At 52.0% G+C, this 17,450-nt stretch overlaps 1 protein-coding gene across 1 annotated transcript in view; it reads right to left on the bottom strand.

Moving 5' to 3' along the window:
• Atp2c2 (ATPase secretory pathway Ca2+ transporting 2) overlaps nt 1-5,729 on the bottom strand; it is a 59,577-nt gene extending 53,848 nt beyond the window's left edge. Inside the window, exon 1 of the mRNA XM_028875741.2 lies at nt 5,522-5,729. Coding sequence (XP_028731574.1) covers nt 5,522-5,614 — 93 coding nt within the window. The 5' untranslated portion in view covers nt 5,615-5,729. The remainder of the gene's footprint in view (nt 1-5,521) is intronic.
• Nucleotides 5,730-17,450: the final 11,721 nt, after the last annotated feature.

Raw genomic sequence — 17,450 nt, 5'->3', positions numbered from 1 at the left:
AATGGGGGACGGAAAAACATTCTCCTCCTTTGCGCACAGGGATCCCACGTTTTTCTCTCGTACCCAGTCCCAGGAATTGGGCAGCCAGCTCTGCTCTCTCTCTCTGTAACTAACTACCTTGAGCTGAGCCCCTTCCCTGAGCGCTCACTCCCATGGTCCTTACGGTTCTGACCCAAAGTCATCGCGGTCAGGAATCACTGGGAAAGGGGAAGCCCAAGAATGGCAGCCTCTGTCCCCCAAACCATCCTCTTCCCATTGGCACCTCCTCATGCGACAGGCTGGGGGGCCTGATATGCTGTTCACACTCACAGCCACCTCATCCAGCTACTGCAACCCTTAGCCCTTGACTCTGCCAGGGTCCCTGGCCAAGGCCCAGTTTGTCCCAGGCTGGAGGTCCCCAGATGCACTTTCTGCCAGCTCTCATTTCAACTGGTCACTGCCAGGGCAGGAGGCGAGCTCAAACACTTAGGTCCCCTAGAAGCTAGGCAGCTTTGAGCATGAGACAGACAAGTTCCTATCCTGGTGGAGGGTAGGAACAGACTATACCCATCCATCTGGTGGATGATCTTGTTCTCACTGAGAGTGCTCAGGACCCCCAGCCCCCAGCTTTCCACCCCCTTCCCTCAGATACACACCAAACACTTCACTCATATAGATCTTAGTTTCAGAGCTCAGGGTCTAGGCTTCTTTACCCTTCAGGACAAGGCTTGTGGCATTAAGACTAGATAGATCCCATGGTGTCATCTTTGGATTGATTCTCCAAGAACTTCCGGTTTCCTGAGAACTTACTAAGTTGAAACTCCGTCAGCGATTGGCCTGATAAGCATAGACCTGGTGGCACCAGTGACAAGAGTCTCACCACACCTCGTTAACAGGAGAATGGAGACATCACAGATCTCAGCTGGGGACTCTCAAGTGTAAACTACAGAGGTGAGAGGGCCAGAGAGGGGCAGCCAGCTGCCAGCAGGTGACTGGCATGGATCCTGTCTTTGTTCGCAGCAGCTCGCTGCCTGCCACCCGCAAGGAGCCCTGGAGTGAGTTATTAAACACAACAGACTGAAGTGAAGAAACACCATCTGCAATCCAGATGTTCCTTGTCTGCAAGTGGCCAAGCCAGTTCTGCAGCTATGGGTCACAGCCTGCTTGCCACCAGGTGTCACAGGCCTGAGACCTTAAACTAGCAAGCTCCTGCATATTGACATCCCATTCTGCACACACGTGTGGAAACGGCCATTCTTGGCATGAGCATGCTCAAAACCTCCAAACTCTGAGCTCAGAAACAATCGTGTCAAAGGAAACATCACAAAATTAGGGAACTCCTGAGCAGGCTCTGTGTGTGTGCATGTGCGTGCGTGTGTGTGTGTGTGTGTGTGTGTGTGTGTGTGTAGCCTTTTTACTTTGAATCATTTCAGCTAAAGAAATCATCCTCTGTTTTTTGCTCTTTTTTTTGGGGAGACAGAGCAGGGTCTCATGTAGCCCAGGCTTCCCTTGAACTGTCTGTGGAGCCAGGGATGACTCTGAAAGCAGATCTTCCTGTTTCCACTCCAGAATTCTGGGATGATAGATATGCACCATATCTGGCTGGAAATCTTCCCTACTACCGTGGGAGGGCAGCCTGAGGGAGCCCCTGATTACCACCCCTAGTATTCACTCAAGTAATGTCATCCCTTTCCTAAGAGGGGACGTAGCCTAGACTTCCTCCACAGAATTGCAAAGAGGTACAGCAGAAGTCGTAAGCCCTCATTCTCAGGCTGAGTCACAGCTATTCTAAGTCTGCCTTCAGTCAGTCACACTGTGCAACCTGTCTGCTGTGCAACAAGGAGCCCCTTGGAAAGGACCATGTGGCCAGGAAACAGGCCTGCCACAGCCGAAGTGCTTAGAAGTGGGTGCTCCAGGTGAGTCCCCAGCCACGCACACAATGTGACCACCACCTTGTGAGAGATCCTGAGCCAGAAGCACCCAGCTGCACAAGCTCAAGTATCTGTTACAAGCTTGGGGACAAAGGGTTATTCCACTAGGGATGGAGAGCAAACAGCCATTGGTCATCATGGGCTGGGTCTTAGCCTTTCTGGTCCTGTTAAAAGCAGCTTTGAACTTCATACTTACAAGCCCCTGTCCACAGCTGAGCTGTGGTTCCTTTGATTGGCAGGTTGAATGTTAACATGGATTGAAGTCACACCTCAGTGTAAATTGTTGGAGAAGACAAGAAGTAGAGGGTACAATTCTTTTCTCTAACATACCCACATACTGGTGAATTTTGAGGGGTGTGGGTCAACTTCAGGCTAAGAGTATATATGTCTAAGTCCTGTGATATGTGATGGGGGCTAGAACCCAGGGCCTTGCACGTGCTAGACAAGTGTTAGGTCTTTTTTTTTTTTAATTAATCTATTTTTTTTAATGTAGATGGGTGTTTTGTCTTTGTGTGTGTCTGTGCGCCACATGCATGCATGCAGTGACCCCAGAGCTCAGAAGAGCACATGACCCCCTGGAGCTGGAATTGCAGATGGCTGTGAGCTGCCATGTGGATCTGGGAATTGAACCAGGGTCCTTTGGAAGAACAACCAGTGCTCTTAACTGAGAAGCCATCTCTTCAGCCTGAGTGGCAGGTCTTAAACATGCAAATCTGAGACTGTTTTCTTCACTGAGTCTCTAAAGGCTGGCTTATTTATGAGTATGTGAACAACTGCCAAGTCCTGATTTAAAATCACTCAAAGGGTCCCACCGCTGTAAGTAGAAAGGTCAGATTCTTTCTGACAAGACTCCTGGGGTCACCTGTGTAGCCTGACCTTCTCAGGCCAGCTCCTGTACTTCCCTCTTCCTGACGGGAACTCTGCCCAGCTCACTCATCTTTCCACTGCTATTAATCTCAGACATGACTCCCTCCCAGCTCCCACACTCAAAAGTCAAGGTCAACTATGCCCTACTTCTTCTGCCCTCCACAATGGATGCCTAAGGGCAGAGAGTGCGTGCATTTTCCTCAGCACGGCCCAGCACACAAGTGCTGGAGTCTGGGTGGAATGACAGGGTGCCCACTGCATGTGCCCAGCTACTGGCACCCAGGCCCAGATCTGCAGAGCCCAGAAGGGTGACAAGGTCAAAAGCCAGGATGGCAGGACAGGTGGGAGTCACACCCACCTCGGGAGCAGCCTCGAGGGCAGAGTTGGCGCCTGGGCCTTCCCAGAAACAGGAATTTCTAGTCTGATGTTCTTCTCCTACTGTGCAGGACATCAGAGAGAAGCTTTGTCCAGCATCAAAACCAAGGAGTCTTTCAAACACACTTCTACTGGTCACCCTGGAAATAGCAAAAAAGATCTAGCTTCCCAGCTGGGGTGCTGATCTCCAATTCTGCCTCCGCACCTGTAACTTGGCGAGGTCTCCTTCCAGACTCATTTGGCTCTCTTCTTCAGCACATCGAATCAATAAGAGCACTGATTAAACATCTCTTCTCTTTCACCTGTCACTCTCCTCGCCTCCTGATGACTGGTTTGTATACCTTGCTCCTCAGCACTGGCCAAGATTGTCCAGTCAATACTCAGCAAGAGCCGAATGGTGCCCACCCACCTTCTGTCCCCAGATTGCCATCAAGCTCCTCTGGAGGCCAGAGACCTAGGAGGGGACCCAGCCAGTTCTCAGGACTGATTCCTCTCATGGCTGTGTGTACTGTGAAGCCCACCAGTGCCTGGGCCACAGCACACACCAGATACTCATAAAACCAAGTCAGGACAGTTGCAGACATGACCCCAGAGTGAACAAGACTTTCTTCCCTAAGCCTCTTGGTCGGGGACAGGGTTCAAAGCCCAGTGAAAAGCAGCGTCTCCTCTGGCCTTCTTCCCTCACCTCACTTCCAGGGACTGGTTTTTAGTGGGGTTGTTTCGTTTCATGTGGTACTGAGGATGGAAGCCAGGGTCTTACACGTTGACCCATCGCAGAGTTCCGCTGTCCCAAGACCCTGACTGTGCACCCTTATTGCGTACCTCTGTTTATAAGGCCAGCTCTGGACAGCTCAGTGGCAATAGCTGGCCTTTGCTGAGAGCTGCCAGCATCGCCGGCCTCCCCAGAAGTCTTCAGTCCTGGTCACCACATGCCCAGGCTCCCTCGCTGTCAGTGTGCTACAGAGCACCCGACCAGGTGGGGAGTACACCTGCAGACAGGTTGCCTTTGAACGGTTCAGGGGAAGGAAGCCCACCCGGCTCAGAGCATCTCCGTGTGGGTTTACACCAAACCCACACCTGCACGCTCTCAGACGCCCTGATGACAGCCAGCTCTGTGTGCACCAGGAGTACTCAGGGATGCCCAGCTGTGTGCAAGACATCAAAAGACAGAACTAGAAAAGGGAGGAAGGAAGCCATCCGCGTCAACAAACACACGCCAAACCCCTGTTAACAACACATTACAGACATGTAAGGACACACTTGGCATTAGCAAAGGATTATGGCATACCGCTAACCCACAAGGCTGCAGACTAACACGGATGGTTTTGAGCCCTGCAGTTCACAGCCCTAACACCAGAATTCTTATACCAACACCAACACTGATGCATACAATAACCTTTGTAAATAAATGCGTAAATATTTAAGAACCATACCATCGAGTGTTTTGACTGTGGCATTCTTTGGGAAGAAATAAAACTGAAGTGTTGCAAACGATTTTCTGTCATTACAAAACAAATTTCCTGGCACCCCCCCCCCATACACACGGAAAGATCATATTTGGGGGGCGTTGTTCCCCAGGGGCAAGCATGGGAATTCTGGGTGTGCCATTGAGCACACCCAGACCTTACAAAAACACTCTCAGACCTTACAAAGCCGGTGGTGGGGAGGGATTGTGCTGGGTCACCAACCCACTGACTGTACCCCAGCTGCCCCATCAGAGGCACAGAAACAACTTTATGGTTGTTGATCCTAGAGAGAAACTCCTGGTACTGAAGTCCTGGAACTCACTATGTAGACCAGGTTGGTCTTGAACTCTCAGAGATACACCTGCCTGTCTGTGCCACCATGCTGAGCTCAGAGCAGCTTTTAAAAGCCATACTGATGTAGAGGAAATGAAGTCGTAGTCCTACCATTCCGCTTCAATTTTCACTATTAAACTTCAGCAAGATTTCGTGCGGCTTTTTTTTTTTTTGGTCCTCACCTCAACCCCATTTCCCTCAATTCCAGCAGCTTTTTAAAGTCCATCAACTGCCTGTGTGTGCACAGGCATTTAAATTCCCTGGAGTCAGAGACACCTAAGTTAAGTGCCTGGCCAGGTGGCCTGCCAGCTGCATGCCCTTGAAGAGCACAGGTCTCAGTTTCTCATTGCCCAAACGGGCTAGCCTACCCAGGCTGACTGGTGAGTTCTGTGCCTTGAGCCGGGTGGAGCTGCTTCCTCCGAAGCCAGCTTTTTTTTCAGAGTTAAAGGAGGTGATGAGCAGAATGTCAGTGCCCAGTGACACATGGGGTCCCGCGGGTCACGTGCAGGATCCTAGGGGACAAATGTGGAAGTCTGAGCCCCTGCCTCACGCCAGATCGGTCAGACTCACCAAGGTCTCTACCTCGTCCCTCTCCAGCGCCTTGTACCGGTGGTCCTGACCCAGGAAAGCCAGTTTCTGCAGAAACTTGAGGAGTCTCCCCATGGTGAGCGGGTGTCCAGGCTGCTCCACGGACGGGCGTGGGGCGGGTCGCAGTCCCTGCCCGCGTCCCTGGGGCCCAAGCGAGGCCGCGGCTGCTGCGCGCCCTGGCTTCCCCGGCGTCCCGGGCGGCCAGGTTGCCCGGGAGCTGGCTACCTGGTCCCCAGGTGAGCTCCGCCCCTGGGCAGGGCTGCAGCAGCGCCGCCCTCGGCACAGCTGGCCCGCCCCGCCTGCGCCAGGACCCCAAACTCCCAGGGTCCACCGCAGGGGCTCTGGAAGAACCAGGAAGCCACTGTGTGGTCTCAGAGCTGTGGTTCTTGTCCAAACCTGCCAGAGCCTAAGAATCACCTGGAAGGGGGAAGGTCCTGAGCCAAAGCCTTACTTGGGGTAGTAGTGTAGCTCTGGGCCAGTTACCTGGCCTCTCTGAGCCACCTGGCTGCATCTGTCATTGAAATGGAGCAGAAGGCTGAGACCTTACCTACAGGAGCCTTACCTATCCCGGTTACCTAGGTGTGCCCTTGGGAGTAGGGAAACTGGGGGTACCACAGCCACCTGTGGAAGATCTCCAACTTTTCTGTTCACCTATAGAGCAATCTTCTTCTCTGTAAATGGTAAGTGAGTGTTGCATGCTTCCTGAATCTTTGGTTATTGCCCTGCCAAATAGCCGTCAGGACAACACCCACTTCCCAGGAGAACTGGGGGTCCTAAGGGCAGGGTGATGGGGGCATCCTGCAGGGCTCAGCACAGAGCATGCTTGTGTCAGCTGCATGCTGGCACACTCAGGTGGGAAGAGGGATATCACACAACTCCCAAAGGTCAGGAGCACATGCGCCATGCTACTGTTTCAGGTTGCCCAGTGTGTGCTGAGGAAAGCCAGAAGGCTTTAGGGTGGACCAGGGTCCCTAAGGCCACAGAGCAGAGGTGGCCCTGGAGGAGAAGGCTGGGCCATGCTCCATCCTAGGTTTACTTTTGACCACAGGCAATCAATTAATTAACGGCATTAGTCTGTGTAACTAAACTGTCCCCTTTGAGCAAATATTCGCCACCTGCCTCACTGGCTCCCCCAAGCGGTGGCCACTCCAGTCCCGGTCAGCCTGATGGGACACTGTCAGTGGGCTTCACGGCACCCCATGTCTTTCCTCTCTTTAAACCAAAGCGCCTCCATCACGCTGCCCATTCCCCACCACACTGCCTGCTCTGGCTGTGAGTTCCCTCCCACAGCATGAGACCTCCAGCCCCGGTTCCCAAAGAGAGAAACCACTGAACTCCCTCGACATCGCAGTCCAGGCCACGTACTTTCAGATGTGTGTGAGCGTGGGTGACTTTTCCCACCTCTCTCCACCTCAGTTTACTCCTCCACGAAGAGGGAGTGTCACTACCTGGCCACCTGTGTGAGCTGGGGTCCCCGAAGGAAACGGCACCCTCAAACTGATCTGAGCGCTGGAGTGGGAGACTGTCCCCAGAGATGTGGACACAGGTAGGGGGCCTGAGATAGCAAAATAGGGTGAACTGGCTTCTGTGCATGGAGGGCCTCCTGAGCAGGTACCTAGAGAGGGAAAAGCCGCTGTGTGTAAGGGGGAGCTTCAGGGGAAGAGGAGGCTCTGAGCAGAGGCCAGTAAGTCATCGGTGCCTCCTCCTGGGCTGAGTTCCCAGGAGGTGGGTAAGAAGGTAACCATCTGTGGCAGCAGTAGAGAAGCTTCCAGAACAAACGTCAGGGTCCGGTGTGTGGCTGGTGAGTGCTTGTGCAGTGGGGAAGCTGGGCCGCTGTCTAGCACTGCCCCACATGGGTTCTCAGGAGAGTCTGTGGTTCATGAAGAGGACCCCTGGGAACTTGGCTCCTTTATCTCCTGGCTCTTCTGCAACTTGCCTCCTGTGGTTCTAAGAAGGATGCTGGGGTGGTGTGGAACCTCTGGCTTTCCCGGGGAGGCGTTGCTGACGGGCCGAGGCAGACACTGACATCAGCGGCAATGGTTTGGTTGGTCAACATCTCCCCAGCATGGCCCAGCTCCTGGGTCCCATCACCACAGCCCTATTAACACCAGATGTGTGGAGGGTAGAATTTGTGGGCAGGCATGAGAATGCACAGTGAGAGATGGGACAGTGGGTGGTGGATGTCATGGAATCCCGCTCCCCCCCCCAAAAAACGAAGCAGATCATGGAAAGATTGGCGTGGTGACTGGAAGCGGCTGGGCGGGCCCCCTCAGGCTTCAGCAACTGAAGTTTCAGTTTGTGTTGTGGTGAGAACATGTAGCCCGCACACACCTCGGCTAGATTTGAACTTACTGAACCCTTATCAGTGCTGTGCAGTCCACGTTCTTAGGCCATATCCCACGGCACTGTTAGCTACGTGTCTGTGCTGTTTGTAAAAGTGTGCTGTTTGTAAGCTGACTCCGTCGGATGGAACTGTCTGGTCCTGTGGTTTTCTTCTTGGCAGCCACATGATCTGACACAGGGGTATGTGTGTGGGGGGAGAGTTTTGAAGTTTCCTTTCCAGCCATTCTCCTGTCCCGTCTGAGTTTTCTCTTCCCATATTAGTGTGTCTGGCTGGCCTCTCTCCACCTCATGCCTCATGCCCGCTGTTTGAGGCGAGCACTCCCAGCCTTTCATCTTTGGCTTTGATCTGGAGCGAGCAGGGCTCTTGTACAGGTGTCCCCAGCAGCGACACCTGGGGCTTCTGCTGCTTCTTAATCTTCCTTCTTCGTCTTGTCACGGGCATACCGGGGTCATTCCCACAGACTCCGAGGGTTTTTATTTTTCCTTTGAGAAGCTTTGATTGTTTGATTTCTGTCTTCACCTTGGAAGAATCTAGAACCCACATTTTAAGGAATGTCCTGAGACAAAGCAACCGGCTGGGAACCCCTGAGGTGTGCAGGTTGGAGATGGCCCTCACAGCTGGACCAGGGGTGAGCGCCAAGGGCGGGACCTGACCAGAAACATGTTGCCTTTCCTGAAATGTCTGCTCTGGACACCTTGAGCAATGAGTGAGGTCACACTGGTCAACTCCCTTCACTCTCCCTTGGAAGTGGAGTCCTTTCCTCCGGCTCCCGAGAATGCATCTCTCAGAGCAGGCTTGACACAATCTCAAGGCACCTGAAATTGATTTGGTCATAAACTGCACTCCCGGGTTTGACAATTGAAGGTGTCTTTTTCAGAAAGGGTGCACTGTACACAGGTGTACTCCAGACATATTTTTAAGTTGTAGGAATGAGCTGTAAGTGGCGGCTCCTTGTTCAAATACTTCCCGGCTTGTGTGTTAGTACCGTGCACACACAAATAATACAACCACGGAATCAGGTGCAGTACACCTACAATCTCAGCACTGGAGAGTTAGAGGCAGGAGGATTGCTATGAGTTTAAGGCCGGGCTGAGCTACATACGTGTGAGACCTTGTCTCAAAACAACAGTAAGAATATATTGTACAGATGAAGAAAGTTACGTCACTCATTGATTTAACACATTTGTGTGTGTGTTCATGTGTGTGCACGTGTGTGGAGGTCAGAGGTCAACCTTGTGTGTCTTCCTCAGTCAATCTCCACCTTGGTTTTTGAAACAAGGTCTCTCACTGGCATGGATCTCCCCAGTATGACCGAGTGGCTGTTGGGCCACGGGAATCTACTTCTCTTTGCCTTCCGGGCACTAGGATCACCAAGGTCTCCTCACATCTTGAACTCTGTCCCCATCTGCCTGTGTCTCCTGAGTGCTGGGATTAAAGGAGTCCACTGGCTCTGTCCTACCTGTTTTTTGTTTTTTTTTTTTTTTTAATTCGGGTATGGGGGATTGAACTCAGGTCTTTGCTTGCATGGGAAGAGCTTTGCAGACTGAGCCAGCTCCCAGCCCCTCAACAGTACTTCTTAGGCTGTGGTGCGGGGTGGTGGAGAAGCAGCCAGGAGCACAGCGTGCTCTGGCCCTGTCCTGTCTCGTGGGCGAGCCGGGCGGCTGGGAATCTGTGTGGTGCAGCACGAGGCAGTGAGGTTGCGGGCTGAGTGACGGCTGGGTGAAGACAGTCCAGTCCTCACCTGCTGCTTTTTGTCACTGCTGTGACAAAAATGCCCGACAAAGACAACTTGAGGAAGGGTTGGTTTGTTTGTTTTTCACCCACCGTTCCAAGAAGTACATTCAACCACGGTGGGGATGTCCTGCGGGCAGGAGAGTGACTAGCTGGACACACTGTCAGGAAGTAGAGAGAGATGGATGTTGGTACTTAGCTGATTTCTCTGTTTGAGGAAGTCCAGGAGCCCAGAACCCCAGCTTGGTGCTACCCATATTTAGGGAGGTTCTTCTCACCTCCATTAACCTGGATAATCCCTCACAGACATGCTCAAAGCTTGGTTCCATGGTAATGCTAAATCCTGTCATGGCAGCCATCACACTCGGGAGTGGGCCTTTGTCTGGAATGAGGGTCTTCACAGGTGCACTTATCCTGAGCCTCTGGGGGTAAACTCAGCCTGGGCTGACTGGAGGTCCTTATCATGGAGCACTCACCAGAGAAGACTGCTCGGACAAGGGTTTAAGCCACTAGACAGTCTTGATTAGCTGGCCGGTGACTACACTGGGTGCTTGGGATTCCACTGTAGCACTGAGTCTTTCTCAGGATGAGCTTCTAGGCACAGAAACCATATTCTGGGTTGACATACTTCAGTTAACAAGAGCAGGGAGCCAGAAGTGGAACTACAGAAGCCAAAAAGCAAGGTTAGAACATTAGAGGCTTCCCCAGAACTATGGACTCCAATGGATTAGGCCTTTGTTTTAGTTTTGGCAGGAAGTACCGCCTATGATCTGAGATTTACAGCCTGAATGGCAACTATCATGGAGTCAGTTGTGCTAAGGTCTCTTGGCCTACCAAGTCTGGGACCCTGTCACAGTTCTGACTCCAGAACTGGCGATGTCACCAGAAGTGACAGAAAGGGAAATAGGTGGGTGAGGAAGGCTCAGAAGCTGAAGCGTCATCAAGAAAGATCCGGAGCCACCCAAACTTGGAAGGAGCAAGAAGGACCCTGCCCCAGAGCCTGCAGAGAATGTGGTCCTGACGGTACCAGATTTCAGGCTGTGACTTCTGGAACTGAGAGAACATATACTTTGAATTTTAGGTCATGTGGGTAGGTGCTAGTCACTGCCACAGCCCAAAGATGGGGACAAGCAGTTATGCCATGAAAAAGTATCTTATATTAAAAGAGATGACCCAGGCTCAGAAAGACAAATATTGCATTCTTCACTCTCATACATGAAGCCTGGCTTTTAATCATCAAAAATGAGTGTTTGTGGGTGAGAGTGGAGGCCAGGAAAGGAAAAGGGGTCCATGTGACGGGGAGGGTACGTGATGTGGGGGGCAGTAGAACACATGTTGTGTGAAAGTGGACAGGTAGATGTAGCAGGGGCAGGGCTGGAGAGCAGAGAGATGGGGGGTCACTAAAACTAAGTGGGAATGAAACCCCCATAATGAAATTTGTATACTAGTTAAAAAATACCCAAAGGGGTGGAGGACCCGAGTTCAGTTCCCGGCTCCCCTCCGGCACCCTCCTCTGCCCTCTGTGGGCATCATCAGGTTTGTACATGGTGCACACACACATACAGGCAAAACATGGATCCACATGATAGAAAAGAAACAGAGAAAGATAAGCAAGCCGGGTGGCCTGGATGGGGCCTTCACGGTTGGAAGGGGATTTGGGGGCCGGGAACTGAGAGTGAGGAAAGGGGTCCTGGGGGAGGGCGGACTCTGCGCAGCAGAGGGCACAGCCAGTGTCAGAAGCAAAGGCCTGGCAGCCCGTGCCACAGCTGCGAGACCCAGTTCCTGTGTTTTCTCGCAGTTGCGGTCACTGACGTGCCCTCAGAATCGTCTCCAGACCTGTCCTGCTGCGACCACTTCTCCGCACGCAGCCTGGTGACACCAGTGGTCCTGTAAGGTTTTCATTCCAACAGGAGGGATGAGCCCCAACCTGTGCATGGTGACACCAGGGACCCGGTGAAGGTGCCCCAGGACTCACTGGAGCCCAAGGGGTAAACACATAGCTCAGATGCCTGGCTCCCTCCCCCTCCTCCCACAGCCGTAGGCATCTCTGTTTGGTCACCAGGTCACAGCCATGGGTCATTTTTCCCTGGGCTGGGGCAGGCCTGAGAACCCTTCCTCCATCATTCTTAGTAGCCACCATAATTGTTGACACCTGACACATAAATGCATCTATCTAACAAAGGATTTTTTCTTTTCTTTTTTTTTCAGGAATAAGGCAGAGCTTGGCTGGGAGGACTTCAAGGAACCTTCTAGAAGGTAGAGCTGTAGACGCGAATCTCCGAGATCCCTTTACATGCGTCCTTCGCAAGCCAGTGTCATGGTGTGGTAGGGATTTGTGGTTCAGTCTGAATGGCTCCACTGGGCTGGAGAGACAGCTCAGTGGGCCAAGAGCTTGCTGTAGACGCAAGAGTGAGGACCCGAGTTCTGATCCCTAGAACCAAGGCAGAGTGTGACATCATAGCGCGCATGCGTGCATGCGTGTGTGTGTGTGTGTGTGTGTGTGTGTGTGTGTGTGTGTGTGTGTGTGACCGACCCCAGCACCTCTCCAGCAAGACAGGACGCAGAGATAGGGGACTCCCTAGAAGCTCCTGCATTAGCCAGCCTGCTCTGCGCAGTGGTGAACAAGAGATCCAGTCTCAAACAAGGTCAAAGGGGGAGGGCTGACGCCCAAGGTTGTCCTTTGGCACACATGCACCCCCACTCTCACACACAGAGATGAAGATGAGGAAGAGGAGGAGGCAGGCAGGCGATTAAGAAAGATACTTGTCTCTGATCGTGGTGGTGCATGTTTTTAGTCCCAGCACTTGGGAGCAGAGCCAGGCAGATCTTTATGAGTTTGAAGTCAGCCTGGTCTACAGAGCGAGTTCCAGGACAGGACAGGCTACACAGAGAAACCCTGTCTCAAAAAAACAAAAGGAAAAAAAAAAAAAAAAGGAAGACACTTGCCCTATGGCCTCTGCACGCTCACACACATTGCATGTACACATGTGAATACATACATAAATGAAAGTAAAAATAAATGGCTCTTCTTTGTGCCTCCCCCTGGACTCATTTCCCAAACCGGTAGTGCTGGGAATCCCCTGAGACCTGAGCCAGGACGCAGGCATCCCCCTGCAGTAACTCTAACCACTAGTCCAGACCCACAGGCCCCTCTGTCACCCTGTCCGTGCCCACAGCCCTCATTCCTGGTTGCTGTTCAAAGGAGAGCTCACCAGCCCTGCCTCCCAGCCCTGACGCTCACGGGTTTCTCAGGCAGGCACGATCTCCCCAAGCTATTTGTGGAGCTTCCTCTCTTCCTCCAGGCCTAGGCATAGAGGTTCCCTCTCGGAGAAGCCTTTTGGGAACCCCACTGTCACTGTCCCTCCGATCATTGTACACCTGTTTTCTGCAATTTGAAGCCTCCTCTCACTGAGGAGGCTCATGAGAATCATAAGGAATTGAAAGTAGCTGCAAGGCCCCTCCTGAGGCCGTGTAAGCAGTGAGCAATTGCTGGGGAGAGGAGAGGAGCTGCCTGTGCCCAAGACTCCAGAGATGCAGGTTTTTGTGAGCTGTCACCTGAGCTGGGGTGACCCAGTCTCCCATGCTGTGGTAGGTAACCCCAATATGGTCACTGACTCAGGCAGGTCAGTGAGAAAGGTGCCCTCTGCAAGGTTGTGAAACATGTGCCCACAAGACACTTGCCAATCACAAAGGGAAAGCAGCCACCTCACAGGAAGACACCCCGCAGGAGTCCACCTGGCTATCACCAGGAAGGGATAGGGGTGTCCTATGCCCTGGTAGGATGGATGTATGAAGGGGGGGGTACATGTCACCTCAAGGGTGTTCCTGCCTAAAACCCAGCCTGAATCTCAGTCCTGTGGTGGCGAGTGAGTTATCTTGGGGAGTCTTTCTATTCACCCTAGGGAGGGTACTGACCGACTGAAGAGAAGATTTCACACATGTCCAGCTTGGTGAGCTGGTGAGAATATCGGGATCACTCATGTCCAGCTTGGTGAGCTGGTGAGAATATCGGGATCGCTCATGTCCAGCTTGGTGAGCTGGTGAGTGTGAGTGTACTGGGATTATCTCCAGAAACATGGCTCCTCGAAGGTAGCTACACCATCAACAATTCCCACCCCAGCATGGGTGATGCACAGATGAGTCTTCGTCCAGTCAGCCCTCTCCTTCTGAACACTCACTCTAGTGTCTCCAGGAGAGCCACATACAGCTGGGCCAGCAGGTGGCTGTGATCTCAGGTGAGGGTCTGATGTCCCCCCATCCCCATTCTACCAAGGGTCTCAGGAGTCTGGGTGATCACAGCTCTGAGTCTGAGTCAGCAATGGCCACCTCACAGTGTTACACGATGGGACACCCAGTTCCAAAAGAAAAGTGTTCCAGAAAGTCACTGGTTTATTTCTTCAAACAATGTAGCCATCAGGCATCAGGAAAAGGTTGTAGAACATTCCAGAAGGAAGGTGATGCATCTCAATCAAATGAGGCTCATGATCATGAAATCAGAGAAAATGTCTTTACCTTCTGTCATAGAGGAAGGGATGGATGGAGAGAGGGAGGGAGAGAGGGAGGGAGGGAGGGAGAGAGGGAGGGAGGGAGAGAGAGAGGGAGGGAGGGAGAGAGAGGGAGGGAGAGAGAGAACAGAGTAAGGGAGATCAATAGAGGATACAGTGGCTCAGAAGGTTGTTGCTGTGGGTCTCTTCTTATGTACTGTCCTTGAAATGACATGGAGTTGCAGTGCAGACACAGGAAGCCAGGCTAGGCACAGCTGGGGACACCTCCATGGGTGTTATGGGCCATTCTGTTCGGGTGGAGATGATAGTCATGTACACCTGTACAAGTCAGCCAATGGCACAGAGACCACACACTTGCCCTGCAGTCAGACTGTGTCTCTGGCTCTGACATGCCCCATAGCCACAGCCAGGGAAAACGTAACTGTCGAGGAGATAGATTCCTCATACCTGCACATCCTCTCTGCCTCTGGAGATCTGGGGGCCATCTTGGCACTCTCCAGTAACCCTGTAATTATTCCAAAATTGCGGTACTTTGAATGTAACTGGCCCCCATAAGCTCATAGTGAGTGGCACTATTAGGAGGTGTGGCTTTGTTGGAGTAGGTATGGCCTTGTTGGAGGAAATGCATCACTGTGGGGGTAGGCTTTGAGATTTCACGTATGTTCAAGCCATGCCCAATGTCTCAGTCTTCCTGCTGTCTGTGGATCAAAGATGTAGAATTCTCAGCTCCTTCTCTAGCATCATGTCTGCCTACATGTCACCATGGCTCACCATGATAATGGACTGAACCTCTGAACTGTAGGCCAGTCCCCATTAAATGTTTTCCTTTATAAGTGTTGCCGTGGTCATGGTGTCTCTTCACAGCGATAGAAACCCTAAGACAAAAATAAACACCAGAAAGAAACAGCATACACATTCATCTCTCCCTCCTGAGCTCCCATGTGCTCCCCCAGAACGCCTCTGTCCACCCATGTGACTTAGAGTGCTGCCAACTGTCTGTCCCCCATGGGCTGTCAGCCCCATGAGAGCCAGGCAAGGATCTGCCTTTTCCCAGTGACGTCCCAGCCTCTGGAAGTGTATCTGGCACCCAGTAGATGCTTATGGTCTGTTGCTAGATAACCAAATGAGAGACCTGTGGCTAACCTTAACTTAATACGTAGCCAAGGATGAAGTAGAGCTTTTGACCCTCTTGCTTCTACCTCCCAGCTGCGAGGATAAGAAGCCAGTTTACTCCATGCTGGGGACTGAACTCAGGGCATTGAGCATCCCTGGTCTGGAGAACCTGGGGGACCCAACTGGGCTGGCAGGGGTGCTTGGGCAGCGAGGGGAGCTCGGGGCCTCCATCCACATGCTGCTGTGATGGACACAGTCGATGGTGGGGGATGAGCATCTCTTGACCCCTACAGTGCATCTGTAGTGTGGAGCCATCCTGGGACCTGGCTGGGGAGGGGACATCATTGCATATTGTGCGCGTCTCAGTGGAGAGCCATTTATGGGAGCCCACCAGCTCCAGGTTCTTCCATTAGCCTTTGGGGCTGTAATGCATATTATGTTGGTAAATTGTGCACTGTTTGAACTTATGAAAAGCAGAGTCAGGGAGCAAGGAGACCTTTGTCTCCTCCCACCCCCCCTGGTGAGACTGGGCCTCTGGCTGTGCACACCCCTTTTCTGGCTGCCTGTGATACTGGGCCAGTTGCACATGGCCTCAGGAGGTGCTGGAGTAAATAGAGGGTGGAAGGGAACCAAAGAGGAGACTCCACTGTGTGTGCAGTTAAGGGGAAGGCGTCATCCATGGTGGGGTGAGACTTTTCAATGATGTGTTTGCTCTGGTGTCACCCACGTGCCTGCAACCCTTCACCCATGTTCTGTAAGAATCCTAGCTCCTTTTCTACCGCTGTGATAAAACACAGACCAAAACCAATCTGGGGGCTGGGCGGTGGTGGTGCACGTCTTTAATCCCAGCACTCAGGAGGCAGAGCCAGGTGGATCTCTGTGAGTTTGAGGCCAGCCTGGTCTACAGAGAGAGATCCAGGACAGGAACCAAAACGACACTGAGAAACCCTGTCTCGAAAACAAACAAACAAACATAAATCTGGGGAGGAAAGGGCTTATTTGGCATACGTATTCTGGGTCAGAGTTCATTGAGAGAAGTCAAGGCAGGAACTCAAGCAGGGCAGGAACCTGGAGGCAGGAGCTCCAGCAGAGGCCATGGAGGGGCGCTGCTCACTGGCTTGTTCTTCATGGCTTGTTCAACCTGCCTTCTTTAGAACTCAGAACCACCAGCCCACGGGTAGCAATGTCTCCCAGTGGGTTGGGCCCTCCCACATAAATCCTTAATCAAGAAAGTGGCCCACAGCTTTGTCTATAGGCCACTCTGACAGGTGCATTTTCTCAGTTGAGGTTTCTTTTCCCAGATAACTCTAGATTGTGTCAAGTTGACCAAAAAACTAACCAGGACAGTAAATAAGAACAGCAAACTCATTGGTGGCCTTATTCCTTCAGCTGTAAAATATATATATACACACATATATGCATGTGTATGTATACATAACATGTATATATGTATACATGTGCACACATACATATACAAATATAGAAATAAATATTAAATAAGCCAGTCTCTTTAAGATTTCATATAATCTTGAGTCTGGTTCATAATCTTTTTTTTTTTTCTAGACAGGGTTTCTCTGTGTAGCTTTGGAGCCTGTCCTGGAACTCACTCTGTAGACCAGGCTGGCCTTGAACTCACAGAGATCTGCCTGCCGCTGCCTCCTGAGTGCTGGGATTAAAGGCATGTGCCACCACCACCCAGCCTGGTTCATAATATAAAAGGGTCAGGTGCGTAATCTAACAGTTTATATTTGAAATATGTTAGTAATAAATCTTGTTGATTTCACAGAGGGGACATTCTGACTTCTTGTTTGGAGCCTGGGTAACAGGAGCAGGAGGCTTTCTGTGGCATTTTTGTGGCAGCTGGTTGCTGATGACACACAGGTGGTGAGCAGGTATTCCATGTCTCAGCTGTGACTAGTGAAATGAGAGATAGTCATCCTGATCCTCGGCTTTCCCCGTCTCCAAGACTGGCTAGGGCGGCACTCCTTCATCTAATGGGCAGGGTGTTGCCCATCTCCAGGCACCTGTTGAACCACTCTGAGTGTGACCTGGTGAGAACCCAGAGTCTCTGTGAGCAGGAGAGACAGGTGTGGGATAGGTGTGGACTGGGGACGTGGCTGTGCCTGTCCAACAAGCTCCTTTGTTGCCTGTGACTGTGGCCTGCTGGACTTTCTCTCCCTGGTCTCAGGGTCCAGGACAGGAGGTTCCCAGCAGGTAG

The sequence above is a fragment of the Peromyscus leucopus genome, chromosome 5 (assembly GCF_004664715.2).
Source record: "Peromyscus leucopus breed LL Stock chromosome 5, UCI_PerLeu_2.1, whole genome shotgun sequence".
NCBI classification, from domain to species: domain Eukaryota; kingdom Metazoa; phylum Chordata; class Mammalia; order Rodentia; family Cricetidae; genus Peromyscus; species Peromyscus leucopus.
Note: the sequence above shows the minus strand (reverse complement) of the source record. Positions and strands in the feature narration are given on the sequence as shown.